The following is an 18,713-nucleotide window of genomic DNA, read 5'->3' as shown; positions in this document are numbered from 1 at the left end:
TGGATGCATTTAACTATCCATCTGGCTATACCTTGTTTTGATATTGGGTTTCCTGCATGAGGTTTTTGAAATGCAATAAATAGTTGTTTAGTCTTTCTGATGTTCTTTGTTCTGTTAATGTAATACATTAATGCTCTTTTGACATCTAATGTATGTAGTGCCCTTTCAGCTACGGTATCTGGCTGTGGAAAGAACACTGGAAGTTCCACTGTTTGATTTAGATGGAACGGTGAAATAACCTTTGGCAAAAATTTAGGATTAGTCCTTAGGACGACCTTATTCTTGTGTAGTTGTATAAAAGGTTCTTGTATTGTAAACGCCTGAATCTCGCTTACTCTTCTTAGGGAAGTAATGGCGATGAGAAATACAACCTTCCAGGTTAGGAACTGTATTTCGCAGGAGTGCATGGGTTCAAAAGGTGGACCCATAAGTCTAGTTAGGACAACATTTAGGTTCCATGAAGGAACAGGTGGTGTTCTTGGTGGTATAATTCTCCTAAGGCCCTCCATGAATGCTTTAATGACTGGTATCTTATATAGGGAAGTTGAATAGGTAGTCTGCAGGTATGCAGATATTGCTGCAAGGTGTATTTTAATGGAAGAGAAAGTCAGGTTAGATTTTTGTAAGTGAAGCAAGTAACCCACTACATGTTCTGGAGTTGTGTGTAATGGTTGTATTTGATTAATATGGCAGCAGCAAACAAACCTCTTCCATTTACTTGCATAGCAGTGCCTGGTGGATGGCCTTCTGGCTTGCTTTATGACTTCCATACATTCTTGGGTAAGTTGTAAGTGCCCGAATTCTAGGATTTCAGGAGCCAGATTGCTAGATTCAGCGATGCTGGATCTGGGTGTCTGATCTTTTGGTTGTGTTGTGTCAACAGATCTGGCCTGTTGGGCAATTTGATGTAGGGTACTACTGATAGGTCTAGCAGCGTTGTGTACCAGGGTTGCCTTGCCCAAGTTGGTGCTATTAATCTGAGTTTGAGTTTGTTTTGACTGAGTTTGTTTACCAGGTAAGGAAGGAGAGGGAGAGGAGGAAAAGCGTAAGCAAATATCCCTGACCAGTTCATCCATAGGGCATTGCCTTGGGACTGTTTGTGTGGGTATCTGGATGCGAAGTTTTGGCATTTTGCATTCTCCTTTGTCGCAAACAAGTCTATTTGAGGTGTTCCCCAGAGTTTGAAATAGGTGTTCAGAATTTGGGGGTGAATTTCCCATTCGTGGACCTGTTGGTGATCTCGAGAGAGATTGTCTGCGAGTTGATTTTGGATCCCTGGTATAAATTGTGCTATTAGGCGAATTTGGTTGTGAATTGCCCAACGCCAAATTTTTTGTGCTAGCAGGCTTAACTGCGTGGAGTGCGTCCCCCCTTGCTTGTTTAGATAATACATTGTTGTCATGTTGTCTGTCTTGACGAGAATGTATTTGTGAACTATTATTGGTTGGAAAGCTTTTAGTGCTTGAAAAACTGCTAGAAGTTCTAGGTGATTTATATGCAGTTTTGTTTGATGTACGTTCCATTGTCCTTGTATGCTGTGTTGATCGAGGTGTGCTCCCCACCCTGTCATGGAAGCATCTGTTGTTATTACGTATTGTGGCACTGGGTCTTGGAAAGGCCGCCCTTTGTTTAAATTTATGTTGTTCCACCACAGAAGCGAGAGGTAAGTTTGGCGGTCTATTAACACCAGATCTAGAAGATGACCCTGTGCTTGAGACCACTGTGATGCTAGGCACTGTTGTAAGGGCCTCATGTGCAGTCTTGCGTTTGGGACAATGGCTATGCATGAAGACATCATGCCTAGGAGTTGTAATATCATCTTTGCTTGTATCTTTTGTGTTGGATACATGCGTTGTATGATGGTGTTGAAATTTTGAATTCTTTGGGGACTTGGAGTGGCTACTCCTTTTGTTGTGTCTATTATGGCTCCTAGGTATTGTTGTACCTTGCACGCCAGAATGTTGGATTTCGTGAAGTTGACGGTGAACCCTAGTTTGAAGAGGGTTTGTATGATCTGATTTGTGTGATTTGAGCACTCCATTAACGAATGGGCCTTGATTAGCCAGTCGTCTAGATATGGGAACACATGTATTTGCTGCCTTCTGATGTGTGCAGCGACTACCTCTAGACATTTGGTAGACTCTTGGTGCGGTTGTTAATCCGAAAGGCAGTACCTTGAATTGGTAATGTATTCCTTTGAATACAAACCTTAGGTATTTCCTGTGCGATGGGTGTATTGGTATATGGAAATACGCGTCCTTGAGGTCTAAAGTTGTCATGTAGTCGTGTAGTTTTAGCAATGGTAATACTTCTTGTAGTGTGACCATGTGAAAGTGGTCTGATTTGATGAATGTGTTCACTATTCTGAGGTCTAGGATTGGTCTCAGCGTTTTGTCCTTCTTTGGTATCAGAAAGTACAGTGAGTAAACTCCTGTGTTTATTTGTGTGTTTGGCACTAATTCGATTGCATTCTTTTGCAATAGTGCCTGCACTTCTATCTCCAGGAGATTGGAATGATGTTTTGTCAAATTTTGTGCTTTTGGTGGTATGTTTGGAGGGAATTGTAGAGATTCTATGCAATAACCATGTTGGATAATTGCTAGAACCCAAGTGTCTGTAGTGATTTCCTCCCATGCTTTGTAATAATGACTTATTCTTCCCCCCACTGGTGTTGTGTGGAGGGGGTGAGTGACATGTGAGTCACTGCTTAGTAGTAGGGGTTTTGGGGCTTTGAAATTTTCCTCTATTCCTAGGGAATTACCCTCCTCTATATTGTCCCCGAAAACCTCCTCTGTACTGTCCCTGGTAACTGGACGGTGTTGCCTGTGAGGTGCTGGCTTGTGTGCTCTGACCCCGAAACCCCCCTCTAAAGGGTGTTTTACGGAATGTGCTGTAATTCCCTCTGCTCTGCGGGGAGTAGAGTGCGCCCATGGCTTTAGCAGTGTCCGTGTCTTTTTTTAGTTTCTCAATCGCTGTGTCCACTTCTGGACCGAACAGTTCTTTTTCGTTAAAAGGCATATTGAGAACTGCTTGCTGAATCCCTGGTTTAAATCCAGACTTTCGGAGCCATGCATGCCTTCTGATAGTTACAGATGTATTAATTGTCCGTGCAGCTGTATCTGCAGCGTCCATGGAGGAGCGGATTTGGTTGTTGGAAATGGTCTGTCCCTCCTCAACCACTTGTTTTGCCCTATTTTGTAGGTCCTTGGGCAGATGGTCAATGAGATGTTGCATCTCATCCCAATGGGCTCTGTCATAGCGCGCAAGTAGTGCCTGGGAGTTAGCGATGCGCCACTGGTTTGCAGCTTGTGCTGCGACTCGCTTACCAGCTGCATCGAACTTGCGGCTTTCTTTATCTGGGGGTGGTGCATCTCCAGATGTGTGGGAGTTGGCCCTTTTCCTAGCTGCTCCTACAACGACAGAGTCTGGTGGCAGCTGTGTAGTGATGAAAGCCGGGTCTGTAGGAGGCGCCTTATACTTTTTTTCCACTCTTGGTGTGATTGCCCTACTTTTGACCGGCTCCTTAAAGATTTCTTTTGCGTGCCGGAGCATACCAGGGAGCATAGGCAGGCTTTGGTAGGAGCTGTGGGTGGAGGAGAGTGTGTTGAATAAAAAGTCATCCTCGACCTGTTCTGAGTGGAGGCTTACATTGTGAAATTGTGCTGCTCTAGCCACCACTTGAGAATACGCAGTGCTGTCCTCTGGTGGAGATGGCTTCGTAGGGTATGCCTCCGGACTGTTATCTGACACTGGGGCGTCGTATAAGTCCCATGCGTCTTGATCTTGGTCACCCTGGCTCATGGTGGTGTGAGCTGGGGAATGTGATGGAGTTTGTGCTGGTGAGACGTTAATCACAGGTGGAGGAGAGGGTGGTGGGGTAACTTTTTTCACCACTTTTGTTTGTGGTGTTTGTTCAGTTTGGAACTCCAATCTTCTCTTTCTTCTAATAGGGGGAAGGGTGCTTATTTTTCCTGTCCCCTGCTGTATGAAAATACGCTTTTGCGTATGGTCTACATCAGTTGAGTGTAGCTCTTCCTCAAACCTATGCTTTTGCATTTGGGAGGTTAGCGAGTGCTCTTCTGTATAAGAGCCTGAAACTGGGTCGGTTGCAGTTTGTTTTGGCACCGAAACCCTGTCTGCATCTTTTTTCGGCTCCGAGGTGACTTTTTTCTTTTTTGGGGCCGAAACCTCTCGGCGTCGATCTTCTTCGGTGCCGCTGTCTCGGCGTCGAGCCGTGTCTACACCGGTATCTCGGTGTCGAGGCTTGTCTCCAGCACTTTCTCGGTCCCGAGAAGGCTGCGTGCCGGTGTCTCGACCGGAGTCGGACGATCTCGGCACTGTTTGGGCCTTTTTCGGTGCCGACGGTCGGTCACCGAATTTATGGGTCGAGCCATGGCCTGGTGGCAGTGGCGTCCCCTGGGCCTTGTAAATCTTCTTCTGAGTGGTTTTCGACGTCTTACTCACGGTTTGTGTATCGTCGAATCCTTCGGAGTCCGATTCTTGGATCGAAAAGGTTCCCTCCTCTTCTTGTTCCTCGAACTCCCGGTGGGCTGTCGGCGCGGACGCCATCTGAAGTCTTCTGGCTCGACGGTCTCGGAGTGTTTTTCGGGACCGGAACGCACAACAGGCCTCGCAGGTGTCTTCACTGTGCTCAGGTGACAGGCACAGGTTGCAGACCAAGTGTTGGTCTGTATAGGGGTATTTATTGTGGCATTTGGGACAGAAACGGAACGGGGTCCGTTCCATCGGCGTTCTTCTGCACGCGGTCGGGCCGACCAGGCCCCGACGGGGGATCGAAAAAATTACCCCAAAGGGCACCGGAGCTCTTCGATCTTAGACGCGGTGTTGAATCTAACTACGCCGATCCCGAACGCAACAATACCGACGAAAATCTTCCGAAATTAGCTATCTTTCCGTTCCGAAACTCGGAGCGACAGGAACACGTCCGAACCCGATGGCGGAAAAAAAAAAAACAATCGAAGATGGAGTCGACGCCCATGCGCAATGGAGAAAAAAGGAGGAGTCTCTCGGTCCCGTGACTCGAAAGACTTCTTCGAAGAAAAACAACTTGTAACACTCCGGCCCAACACCAGATGGCGAGCTATGCAAAACATGCGTATCTACAGCGACAGATGCCATCGAACACAGTTTTTCAGAAAACAGAGAATATCTATTTTAAAAGTGGACACTGCATTTTCAGAACAGTTCCTGGGGGAAGAAAAAGTACAGTTTTAGAGGTAAATACACAATTTACTGTTCCAGTCTCCAGGTTATAGGTAGTCCCCCATTGGGGGTCCAAGTCAAACCAAAACACCCACCACCAGCAACATGGGGCCGGCTGGGTGCAGAGGTCAAAGTTGAGCAATTTTAACTTTGGCTCCTATGGAGACTGGGGGTACTCGGAATTCGGTCTGCTGGCAGTTAAGTACCCGCGGCTCGGAGGGGGGATTAGAGGAGCACTGGAGGGGCCCCAAGTAGGCACCAATCCCACACCCTGAGCGGAGCAGGGGGCGGCCGGGTGCAGGGTGCAAACAGGGCGCCGGGTTTCCAATGTAACGCTATGAGGGACCCGGGGGTCACTCAGGCGCTGCAGGCGAGGTCCAGGGGGGGGTCTTGGACACATCACCAGTTGGACAGGGAAGAGGGCTGCCTGTTGATCATTGCTGCACCAGGTGTCGATTTCTCCAAGGCCTGGGGCCGCGGGTCCTTTGGAGTCGGTTATCTGCGTCCAGGTCAGTCGTGGTCAGGGGGGGGGGGGGGTCCTCAGGATTCCCTCTGCAGGCATCGTCATGGAGGGGTGAAGAGGTCAACCCAGGGTGGGCACTTGGTCGCCGTCACCTGGGGGTCCTCTCTAGTCAGTTGGGCCACCTGGACTTGGGCCTTGGGTGCAGAGTGTTTAGGACTCACGCTTATGGATTGAGGTTGGAGTCCTTCAGAAGAGGTTTCTTTTTCTGTTCGTTTTTGAGCAGGGCCGCTGATCACAGGAGTTCTTGACCCTCTGTGATACAGGCAGTCCTCTGGAGGTTTTTCAGAGGTTGCTGGACCTACAGCATGCGTCGCTTTTCTGCTGCAGGTTCTTTGAAGCAGGAGACAGGCTGATAGAGCTGAGGCCAAGACAGTGGTCGTCTCCTTTAATTCTCTGCAGGGGTTTCCGCTAAGCAGTCCTCCTTCTTGTGAGGTTGTGTGGAATCTGACTAGCTTGGTTCAGGAAGCCCTTAAATACAAGATTTAGGGGCGTTTTAGGGGTCGGAGGGAAGTAGCCAATGGCTACTGTCCCTGAGGGTGGCCACACCCTCCTTGTGCTCACTCCCTTTGGGGAGGGGAGCACATTCCTATCCCTAATGGACCTAAGCCTCCAAACCAAGATGGAGGATTCTGCAAGGAGGGGGTCACTTCAGCTCTGGACACCTTAGGGGTGGTCCTGGCTGAGGCGGTGACTCCTCCATGTTTTTCCTAATTATCCCTCTGGACTTGCCGCCAAAAGTAGGGGCTTTGTCTGGGGGCTGGGCATCTCCACTAGCTGGTATGCCCTGGGGCATTGTAACACAAGGCCTGAGCCTTTAAGGCTCACCACTAGGTGTTACGGTTCCTGCAGGGGGGAGGTATGAAGCACCTCTGCTAGTGCAGGCTTTGTTTTGGGCCCCAAAGAGCACAAAGGATCTCACCCCAGGGGGTCTCGTCTCTCTGTGCAGGCTGGCCCAGACCAGTCAGTCCTGCACTGAAGGATTGGGTAAAATACAGGGGGCATCTCTAAGATGCCCTCTGTGTGCATTCTTTAATAAATCCAACACTGGCATCAACTCCCAGACCATATACTTAATATGGCCACACTGCACTTACAATGTCTAAGAATTAACTTAGACACTGTAGGGGCATAGTACTCATGCAGGTACGCCCTTGCCTGTGGTATAGTGCACCCTGCCTTAGGGCTGTAAGGCCTGCTACAGGGGTGACTTACCTATGCTACAGGCATTGTTTTGTATGCATTGCATCATGAGGGGAATGCCATGTCTATTTTGCCTTTTTCTCCCCTCTAACACACACAATCTACACACCGGCAGTGTGCATGTTATAGGTGAGGGGTCCTTTTGGGTGGCACAACACATGCTGCAGCCCTTAGGGACCGTCCCTAGTCACAGGGCCCTTGGTATCTATGGTACCTTTCACAAGGGACTTAACTGTATGCCAGAGGTGTGCCAAATGTGGAAACAATGGTACATTTTTAGGGAAAGAACAGTGGTGCTGGGGCCTGGTTAGCAGGATCCCAGCACACTCTCCAGTCAAGTCAGCATCAATATCAGGCAACAAGTGGGGGGTAACTGCAACAAGGGCCAGTTTCCTACAAGTGGCTTGGGAGGGGTAGCTTTCCTAAGCCACTGGTATGCTTTGAAGGGCACATTTTGTGCCCTCCTTGCATAAACCACTCTGCAGCGGTTCAGGGACCCCAAGTCCCTGCTCTAGCCTGAAACTGGACAATGGAAAGGGGAGTTACCGATCCCCTGTCCATCGCCATCTAAGAGGTGGTGCCTAGAGCTCCTACAGGTCGCCACTTGATTCCAACGTGGGCAAAAGCCTATGGGAGCATCCGAGTTGCCAGCTCAGGCAGGTGACATAATAGCCCCCTCGTGATAGGTGGTCAGCTGCTAGGTGAACTATTGTCCTTTTAGGGCTATACAGGGTCTCCCTCTTGGGTGGATTCTTAGATTCGACGTGCAAGATTCCAGCAGGACTCCTCAGCAACATTTACTTAGACTTCTGGCCACTGGAACCACAACTGGACTTCACAGGAACCCACAATCTGCAGCTCCAGCGATGACCGCTATGCAACATTATTTCTCTGGCTCCTTCCAGCAACTGCAACATTTCCCTGGCTGTGAGGGCGGCAAGTCTTCAGTCTGCACCCAGAAGCAAGAAGGAATGTCCCTTGGTCTGAAGGAGTCACTGCCCTGCACCAACTGCAATGACGACCTGCCGCATGGATCCTCTCTCCTGCAACTCTGCGTGGATCCTGCAACACGTGGTGGTCTTGAGTTGTCCCCTTGGTCCCTTCTACTAGCTGTCCAACTTTGGTGGTGGTGAGTCTTTGCGTCTCCTTGCAGAACAGTACCCCTGTGCACCGCGACTTTTGAAGCTACCAAGGCTTCTTGGCTCTTTTGCCAAGGGATCTTCAGCTTCCGTGTGGCCCAGGCATCCAGCAGTCCTCACTGCAATGCGTGGTCTCCTGCTTGCTGCTCCGGCGACGCAGGACTCCTTTCAAGTGTGATGAGGGGGCCTCACTGCGACTCCTGTGCCTGCTGCCTGTGGGGTCTGCATCCACGACTTCTTGCTCTCCTGACTGCTGGGGGACACCTGGGACTCCTCTCCTTGAGTTGATTCTCCTCGGACCTTCCTGGTCCCCACCAGCTCTGCAAATTTTCACCTGAAACGCTTGCCTTTACCCAGCCTTGTTGGTGGTTTTTCCACACCACTGACGGACTGCAACTCTTCTTCCAATGTGGGACATCGACTGCATCACTTCTGGAACTCTTCCTCTGCTCCTGTACTGCATCGCCGACTCCTGGTATTCACCATCAACCTGGTCCTGTATCTCCAGAAGAGTGGTTAGTGGGTCCTGCCCCAACCGGACACTTCAACTGGAAATGGACTTGGTCCCCTTCATTTGCAAGTCCTCATCTGCCTGAATCCATCTTATGTTTCTTGCATTCTTGCTTGGGTCTTGCATAGTCCTGTCACAAAGTTCCTCTGTGAGTTTGGAAAACTTTCTCTCCTGGTCGCTGGAGGGCACGCTGGTCCATTACCTTTTGGGGTTCCTAGTTCCTCCAGCTCCCCTCTACAGATTCCACTTACCTGGGTGGGGGTCCATCATTCACATTCCATTTTTTTGGCATATGGTTTGGACTCCCTCTAGGGTCACCATTCTCTATTGTTATTGCACTGTTTTCTATTACTTTCTATGCTCATTTCTGAAACCTTAAGTGTATATAATAGTGTGTTTACTCACCAGCTAGTAGAGTATTGCCAATATAGTATTCTAGTATCTGTGTCACTAAAATAAAGTACCTTTATTTTTGTAACACTGTGTGGTTCTTTCATATGTGTGAGTGCTGTGTGGCTCTATGTGGTATTGCATAAGCTTTGCACATCTCCTAGATTACTCATCCACAGCTACCTCTAGAGAGTCTGGCTTCCTAGACACCGACTACACCTCCCTAATAGGGGATACCTGTTAGAGGGTGATATGACCATAGGTGCTCACTACACACCAGGCCAGCTTCCTTCATCAAAGAGCACAACAACTGCATTTTGAGAATGATCTCTTCCATATGGCGAGACTGCAGACAGTGACCTACTAATGGGCCTGGCAGGTACAGTTCTGGGCAGAGGAGGAGCTTTGCAGCAATTTATATTCTGACCTGGGAGGCAGAGAATCAGACCAGAGGTAGGAATACCTGTCCAGTGTCCAAGTTAGGGACATCTTAGAGTAGGCAGAGGTTCGAACGTTCTTTTGAGTCCAACATATTTCTGGAGCTAATAATTTTGACAGTATGATTCCACTGGAACATGACTTGTGCAATAATAGTTGAACTCCCATAATTTACCTCCCACTAATCTGTCGTTATAAGGTAAGTGCAGTCTCTGAATGGGTCTGGTGATTAAGTCATTTTATGGAATACCTAGCATATAGGATGCGAGACCGCATTCTTCCTTTCATAACAGTCAAATGCCCCTCAAATGGTATCAAATCTACCCTTTGTCTTAACTGTTGCATGTCTTGCACTACGATTGATGTCAGTTCCCAGAGTTAATTGTTATATCTGGTAAGTCCCAGAAAAACTGGTCTCCTTGACGCTTGCTTTCACCAACAACTGTAAAAGAGACAGGTTTAGACAATAAAGGAACTGCACTCTTGGGAGGTGAAACTCTGGTACAAACCAAGTACCATGAATGAGCAAGCATGTAAGGAGAATCAGTAGCCAGTAAATTTTCCATTCCTGAAACATTTATGACTAAGAAAACAATTACCTGCTGAGTAGTAGTTGTGGTGCCTACTGTGCCTGTTGTATGCGGCCTAATGTGTACATTTGTGGTCCTTGGCTGGAAAGAGGTAAATGTTTGTTGATTTGATGTACAGGATGGGATTATGCCCAATACCTTCTGCTGGACCTGAACTACACCTGAAAAACAAAAAGGATAAAATGGAGTAAATATGTCAATGTAAATTGATAGAAATCAGATAAAATATTCTGTAAATATTCATATACATAGCATCAAGAGTAATTAATGTAAGTGATAACTGTACTGTTGCATGCATCAAATGCACACTATACGAAAAGCAGCATCTCCAGCATCCAATCCCCAACACCTCCTGACCAATCTGCATCAAACTTTGCAAATAACATAACAATCACTATGATAAAATCAAATTTGTTAGAAAATGAATGAAAACTAATCATTTATTACCTTTTCCTGTTTGTCCAGTAACTTTTTTTAACAAAAAGGCAAAGATGAAGCTATTTTACACACAAGCATTAGCTAAAGATCATTCAGTCTCCTTGGGAACATTGAAAAATTCAAATAATACAAAGAAAACCCTTGACTGGTTACTTTTTCCTATTGTTCTCAAACAGAACCGAAACTAAATTTCTAAGGGAAATGCTGAAAAATGCAGTGGCGATAACAGGACAGTGTCAGATGCCACACTATGTTTTGGAGATCGGAGAGGGTTGATGAGATAAGATAACAATACACCATAGCCCAGCCCTTTGGTGAGGCCGGGGTCTATGAGTTGAGAGCGTCAGGGAAGGCCAAAATATCCCTACCCGGCACTCTGGCAAGCTTCAGGAGATTAAACTAGTGCATAGAGGATAAAACAACCCTCACAATCGCCATTGGGCAAGTCTGGGGTACTACCAGACGACAATTTTATGGCCCATTGCTATCATCCACAGAGTTTGGGAAAACTATCATTTACACTACGGGCAGCATCTCTCTACAGAGCCTTGTTAAGGCTCAAAGTATCAGAGAAGGTTAAGGTATTTCCTTTTCTATTGTTTATCTTTCTGGTTTCTTGAACACCAGTAAAGGTATTTCTAAAAATCATTAATTCTGCTGAACAAGCATAATTACAGTTTGAGAACTAAAAGTCTGCTGTGAATTTGAATTTATTGAAACAATGTAGATCGTAAGATGGAGTTAAGAAACATTACTACTTGGAATGGGTGTAACTACCCACTTCTAGAATACTCACAAAGCGTTTCACAGAGAGCTCTCAGAATCATTAAATTAACCTGGGCTCAACCCCCTGGGAGCTATGGCACAGAGCAGACAGGCTTACAAATCCCAAAAATCCAAGAATGGGAACTGGTGATATGAATTATTAAAGTAGAAATAGTGCCAAAAAAATACAAAGCACCAATAATAGTCAAGGGCTGCAGTAGCTAGGACCTAAGTCCAATTAGAAGCTGACAGTGATGGAGCGCATATTAGATAGAACCACCAAATTTGTCCTACACAAAGAATTTACCTTCTGCCGTAGTCATTAAAGCTCCTATCAACCACAAGAGAACACATCTAAAGTCTCTCAGGACCTCAAGGGAGGCACTAAGAGACGCAGAGGGTGTCAAGCCAGAAGCCAACAGCAGGATGTAGTCCAGTTGCCAGCAGTCAGCTATGTAACTTTACTTGCTATAAACCAGCCTAAAATGCAATGCATTACTGCATTTTCATGATGGCAAACATCTTCAGCCACACTAAATTTAGGCTGTGTGTGGGGAGTGTACTATGGTAATCCCAGTGTCCTTACACATACAACCCTTAAATCCAGTACCCACAACAATACTGTCGCGTAGGCTCTCATTATCCTAAGGAGACTATTGAATTTTGAGCAACAAGATCGTCCACTATGTGGGGGACTGAGTCTATCCCACGGTAGATGACGCTTGTCACCCCAAATCCGGGTTCTTGCTCCGGCTATCTAGTAGTGCCTCATCTCTCCCAAATGGTAGAGACAATTGGGCAGCCGAGCGCATGACATCTCAGTACTTCTCAGGGAAGTCGTGGTCACTCAGGTCACAACCGGTTCTCTCATACACAGTGCGGTCTCATATATAAATGACTAAAGGCAGTATAAGTTTTAAAGATTGGTTTAATAAAACAACTGCACTTTAGATAGCAAAGACTGAGCTGCAATAACCAGAACTACACAACACAGTAATATTAAAATAGTGACAATGAGAGTGAAGCACAAGAATAAAGCTATCATTGTGCTGATAGGTTATTCTCTCTCTAGGTTATATTTTCGAGCACAGCATCTTAAGCTCTAAGCCTGCCTTTCAGGTTCCCCTAGGAGGACATCGACCCTCATGCCTGAGCAAAGGCCTGTAATCTGCATCAGCATCTGCAACGGGCATTCAGCATACAGTTGTGGGTCTCTATCTGGAATCTCCCTTGTGACGTGTAGAAGGACTAGAAAGTATTTTTATAACTAACACGCAAATGTTCTATGAAAATGTCCCTACGTAAGGATGTGTATTTTCTACGAATGCTGGAGACTAAACTTCTACCACGTTTACCGGCAATGTACCAGACTGTAGCCTTGACTGAAGCACAGAGCGATCAAGAATGCATTATATATGAGAACACAGTGCTGAACTAAGCTAAACAGTGTGATAGAAGAAATTAAAACGAGACCGTAAAAACTGGTTATTGTAAAATAACAGTGCGAAGCTGAATAAAATATATCTAGGGCAAAATGCACAGCAGCCTAGTATATTAAACTAACGTGCACAAAGCTATACTTAACATGGCTACACTACAATACCAAACACAGAAGTCTGGTGCCAAACAAGCAGGTCGACAGCCACACATTCTTGATATTCTGGTCTCCCTTTCAAGTGCACCCCAAGTGTTACATGTGAACCCAGAAGAACTGTCTACAGCCCTACCCTGTATATTCTGTCAAGTTAAGAGGAGTAATTTCTGTCTATTCAGGTCACCGTACTATGTACTCTTGGCAGGAATGTTACATCGCTTTCACATCTACTCAGGGCTAATCACTGGCTGGGAGGAGCTGGAGAGTCAAAGCAAATAAGCCTCCAAGAATTTCACACAAGGAAAAGTTAGCATTCTAACTGTTACTTTTCCATAATATTTATTAAAATCCAACTTCTCAACTGATTTGGAGATTTAATAACTACTAAAGAAAACTTTATTTTTCTAACTGGTCGCACGTTCGCGATACCGTATTAATACTTTAATCTGTACTTTGGTTATCCACAGAGGACAGCTAGTCCTGCCACATTGAAAATAGCTTTGTGGTGGAGGTCTTTTTAAGGCCATTAAAATTCTATATGTCATACTTTTAAATATCATGCACCTGCGATTTTGTGGGCTACAAGATCTACATAAGAGAGCCTTATTAATATTTAATCAGAAGGTTTTGACCTGTCAAAAAAGGTATGACTGTTCACTGTGCACGCTTTGCGGTTACAGTCATACTGCAATTGAAGGTATGAAGTCATTTTTGCACTGCTACTAAAAAGAACTGGAACAATAGGTGCTGTAGTCCAATAATGGCATTTACCTTCCAGGCACTGAGTACATTTTGTATTGTATACTAGGGACTTATAAATAGGTTAAATATACCAATTAGGAGCATGCCAATTTGACCATGTTGAAAAGAGGAACACAGGCAGTTCATTACTGGTTAGCAGGGGTAAAGTGCAAAGAGTTCAATGCCAGAAAACATATAGGGTCCATCAAAAGGCAGAAAAAGGTGGATTTCCAATACTGCCAATTAGGCATGTACTGATAGAAGCAATACAGAACTATCCTATAAATACAAGCTAATTTAATTTCAGAGTAAAACTAGCCACATTAATTCCGTTGACTGCAGGATGTGGGGGAAAACAGTGAGACACAATGACTAAGTTACTTACCTTTGGTAATGGTCTTAAAGGTGAGTACTCCAAATGCAGATTCCTCTGCTTGTGACTGTCTCGAGGCACCAGACTTGATCTGGAAAATTCTCAGCAAATCCTTCGACAACTGGTAGGTGGCATTGTGAGGCTCCATGTCCGGTTCATCCTAAACTGAGATAGGTCATCAGGGCCCCTACATAGCCACCATCTCCGTGGGCTGACATCAATTTCTTTGCGATACATATCTACCATGTCAGAGGCAGAGACTTCGATATTCATATTGTGCCAGTGTGCAGATCTCTATATTGGAACCTTGAGTTCATTTCACAGAATAGCGTGGTGGGTGGGTTGTTAAAAAAATCATCAGTTACAGTATCCAACCGGAAGTTAGTTAAGGTAAGTAACTTGTTCTTCTGATGGATACTTCTAACAACAGATTCCACGCGTTGTGAACAGATACCAAACCAGTGCATTTCCAGGTGATCCGTCTGTGGAAAATCCTGTAGGACAGAATGGGTAAAATGCCCCTCCTCCAGACCTGGCTATCCAGACAGCTTTGTGAATGTGTGGAGAGTCATCCATATAGAAACCTGACAAATGTCCAAGATTGGCACATCATGCACCAGTGTGATGGTAGCAGCTTTGGCTTGGCAAGAATGAGCACAAAGGCCTTCTGGTTGCTGTTTTTTGGCCAGTGTATAACAGGTCTTAAAACATATAAGAATCCATCTAAAGAGGGTTCTTTTTTTTAACAGATTTTCCTTTTTTTGCCACAAAGAACTCTACGAAGAGGTGATCATCCATCTGATGTTCTATTGTTCACTAGGTTTAAAAGCTCTGGCCCTTTTTGGGTCAAGGATGTATTCTTTCTTCCAGAAAGAAGTTGGCAGTGTGACAGATGTGGAAAGGCATGACAACCTTTGTGAGAAATTCCACTTTTGTCCTACCTTGCCCAGAAAGAAGGGGCTGTATGGCTGCTGATAAAGCCTGTAATTCACTCACAAGGCAGCTGATATGATCGTTATGAGGAATGTCGTAATTAGTGTAAACAGGCAGAGAGAGCAGCTGTGCACTGGTTCAAACGGGGAACAGATGAGGAAAGGGAGCACTAAATTAAGGTCCTACACTGAGGCATCACAAATGGCATCGGTAGGAACAGATCGATTAACTTTTTCAAAAAGTGCATTTCAAGGTCATATTGTGTGTGGCAACAGTTCAGGTTTTCTATCATCCTTTTTAACCTTCCTACATTTACCCGATCAACCATCCATATAGGAACTACTCCTCACGGCCCAGCTCACGACCCCATCAGTTTGCAGTCCTGGCTAAACCAACTGGGTTCCACTAGGCCCCACTGAATACATGAATACCACCTAATTAGCAGGGACTCCTCTGCACTTCTTCCCAGGGGGCGGCCTCAACTATCTCAGCCTGAAGCCGACAGAGCCGCCAGCTGAATACAAGATGGAGGCTGCCGTCAGCAGAACAGCCCATAAGGAAATTCAGAACCCCAACTTTCACAATACGTGAGAACCTCCAACCTGAAAAGGCCCCACCAACACCGCCTCTTCTCAAAAAGATGGGCCCTGAGACTCAGTGGACACCATCACCCATGTGGATCAGGGCACGACATGGTCGATGTGGATCAGGGCACGACATGGTCGATGTGGATCAGGGCACGACATGGTCTATGTGGATCAGGGCACGACATGGTCTATGTGGATCAGGGCACGACATGGTCTATGTGGATCAGGGCACGACATGGTCTATGTGGATCAGGGCACGACATGGTCTATGTGGATCAGGGCACGACATGGTCTATGTGGATCAGGGCACGACATGGTCTATGTGGATCAGGGCACGACATGGTCTATGTGGATCAGGGCACGACATGGTCTATGTGGAGCAGGGCACGACATGGTCTATGTGGAGCAGGGCACGACATGGTCTATGTGGAGCAGGGCACGACATGGTCGATGTGGAGCAGGGCACGACATGGTCGATGTGGAGCAGGGCACGACATGGTCGATGTGGAGCAGGGCACGACATGGTCGATGTGGAGCAGGGCACGACATGGTCGATGTGGAGCAGGGCACGACATGGTCGATGTGGAGCAGGGCACGACATGGTCGATGGGGAACAGGGCACAGTGCTGAGGCAGAACCTGAGAGACAACATGTTTGATGGGGAACAGGGAACAGTGCCGAGGCAGAACCTGAGAGACAGGCATTACACCATCTGCTATTAAACCTAATTTTTAGAATATAGATGCGGTGGGGGTCAGGCCCATCCACTGACACCAGAAGTGTAGCTGTTTGGGAAGCTGTAGGTTCCTGCTTAGAGATCCACAATATAGGGACTGGCCTGAATGAACTTTATCTCATCCAGAGGGACCTTTATGCACTGAACCACTTCCCCCTCCGGACACTGGTGAGCACTGAAAACCCACTTACGCAGTAAGACATTAACATTCTAAGTTTCCTACATTTTCCTGGACACAAGCATTGGTGCCCCTCTTGGAGATAAGCAAAGCCAAGGCAGGGGGACACAAGTATCAGACACAGATTATTTCTGAACCAAGCTCACCAGGCTGCCGGAGAATGGTACCTATCTCTACACCACTATCAGAAGCCAAGCAGAAAGCAGCCTACCTACAATACAACATTGTGGGTGACCTACAAAATTGGGGGTTCCCAAAGGACCGGCGATTATCACCACCTGACTATGCAAACATGTGGTCCCCACAACATCCAAAACAATATCCTCTTCCTAGTCATAACATTCCCCAGAAAGGGACTACCTGCTCAGAGGGGACTTCAGCCTCATCCTTGACCCAACACTAGATAAATCAGCTCAAAGAACAAGCCAAATTGGGGCCTTTTCCTTCCAAAGGGCTGTGATGGCTGGATGATAACGGCCTGTCAGACATCAAAAGATCCATGAATCCTTCATTGAGAGACTATTCTTTGTACTTGCCATCGAGGCAGACCAACACAAGACAATATTATCATTTAGACCCCTCACACCCCAACCAAATACAGACAGCTGTCACCCATGCAGGGAATGGGACATCAGCCTTATCTGATTATTCAACTGCAAGTAAAGTACCTCAATACCCTTCCTCCAGGCGTTTATGGAAGCTCAATAATAGACTTTTGGGGAGCACAATAGTCCAGACAGAGATAAGGAAGATGATTTAACAATTCATGCAAACTAACAATATTACTTACACCCCAATTACTATGCTCTGTAAAACAACTAAGGCAGTAATCAGGGTGCCTTTATAGCTATCTCTGCATGATTTAACAGCGATAGATGGGAAACTAGTCTTCAATGGAGGGGCGGGGAAAAGACCCATAAATAAGAGACACATATAATGGTGTTATGGGGATATAAAGACAACTGATGATTGTCAAAAAACAAATCAAAGTAAAGTATGCCCTCCTCCGTGTAAGGGTGAAACCCAACACCAGGTGCAATAAAGTAGGCTGAATCTCGCAAGCAAATTATGTGCTAAGATACACAAGAATAGGATACGGCTGATTAATGATCCAGGTGGCAGATACGCCAACAGGAGGACATAGCAAGGGTATTTGAACTGTTTTATACAGATTTGTACTCTATGGAGAGAATGGATCTGGAAGCAGATGGCCTGTTTGTCTCCGCAGCTAACACTGCACAGCTCACACCTTAAAAAGCAGCCTCCCTTGAATTAAACATCTAAACAGATGAAGTTCTAGCAGGAATAGCTCAGCTCTAACTCGGTAAAAGCTCCCGCATCGGGTGGCCTCACGCCACCCTTCAACAACAACGTTAGCCCTCTATTGGCTCCACTCTTTGCACATCTATACTACTCTTTTGGAGAATCCAGAGTGCTCACTGGATCCACGTGCAAAGCAGTAAAAACTAATTTTCTACTGTTTGCTCCTCTTACAGACCCATCTGAATTTTAAACATAAATGGCAAACTCTTCATGGTCATAGTGGACTGATGCCTATTTAATCCCTTCTGTGCCCAGGACGTAATGGTTACGTCCTGAGGCACAGTGCTCGCGTGCCCAGGACGTAACCATTACGTCCCTGGCACAGAGCCCAGAGGGAGCGCCATACCCCAAAGGCAGGGATGGAAGGGGAAGCCCTTCCCTTCCACCTCCGCCCCTCCACCCCCCTGTAATGACGTCAGCGCGCAATTGCGCACTGAGATCATTACACAGTGCCGGTCGCACTGGAAGCCATTTGCTTCCAGTGCGACAAAGGGAGAAACAGGTGAGTTTCTCCTCCGGCGGGTAGGGGGGGTGGGGGTTTGGGACAAAGGCACCGAGGTAAAGGAAAGGCTTTTCTTTTCCCCCGGTGTCTCTTCGAGCATTCCTGCTGAATGCCCATTAGACACCAGGGATTTTCTTTTTTGTTTGTTTTCTGTGAAGTTTGTGTTTCGGGAGCGGCCCCTTGGGCAAGGGTCGCTCCTATTTGGGGGCATGTTTGTGTGGCCATTTCTGCCCCCTTCTGCCTCCATTTAAGATATGTAGAGTGTGTTTTCGAATAGGTATCCGGAGGGAGACTCGAATGTACTGCCCAGATTGTCCTTCAAAGCCTGGGCTGAGTGTGGGTGGTTGTTTCAAGAATTACCACACCCAGAAGAATAGCTGGGAACAACCATGAGTGTAAAATGCCTGTTTTGTATTTTCATGTGTTCAGTTTCATGGTCGGCATTTCTGTCATGTACTTAGTTAGAGCTTTTGTGTTTGTAATTTTGTAATTATTTCCACAGGTAGTCACTTTCTAAAAAACACCTCTT

General features: G+C 46.4%; 1 protein-coding gene across 6 annotated transcripts in view; it reads right to left on the bottom strand.

Moving 5' to 3' along the window:
• Positions 1-18,713, bottom strand: part of BPTF (bromodomain PHD finger transcription factor) — a 1,198,927-nt gene that overhangs the window by 453,876 nt on the left and 726,338 nt on the right. For all 6 annotated transcript variants that reach the window (XM_069199907.1, XM_069199908.1, XM_069199910.1 and 3 more), the window contains one exon: positions 10,024-10,175. In XM_069199907.1, the coding sequence (XP_069056008.1) occupies positions 10,024-10,175 (152 nt within the window). The remainder of the gene's footprint in view (positions 1-10,023; positions 10,176-18,713) is intronic.

This window comes from Pleurodeles waltl, chromosome 7 (genome assembly GCF_031143425.1).
Source record: "Pleurodeles waltl isolate 20211129_DDA chromosome 7, aPleWal1.hap1.20221129, whole genome shotgun sequence".
Classification (NCBI taxonomy): Eukaryota; Metazoa; Chordata; class Amphibia; order Caudata; family Salamandridae; genus Pleurodeles; species Pleurodeles waltl.
This window is presented reverse-complemented; position numbering and strand designations above follow the sequence as displayed.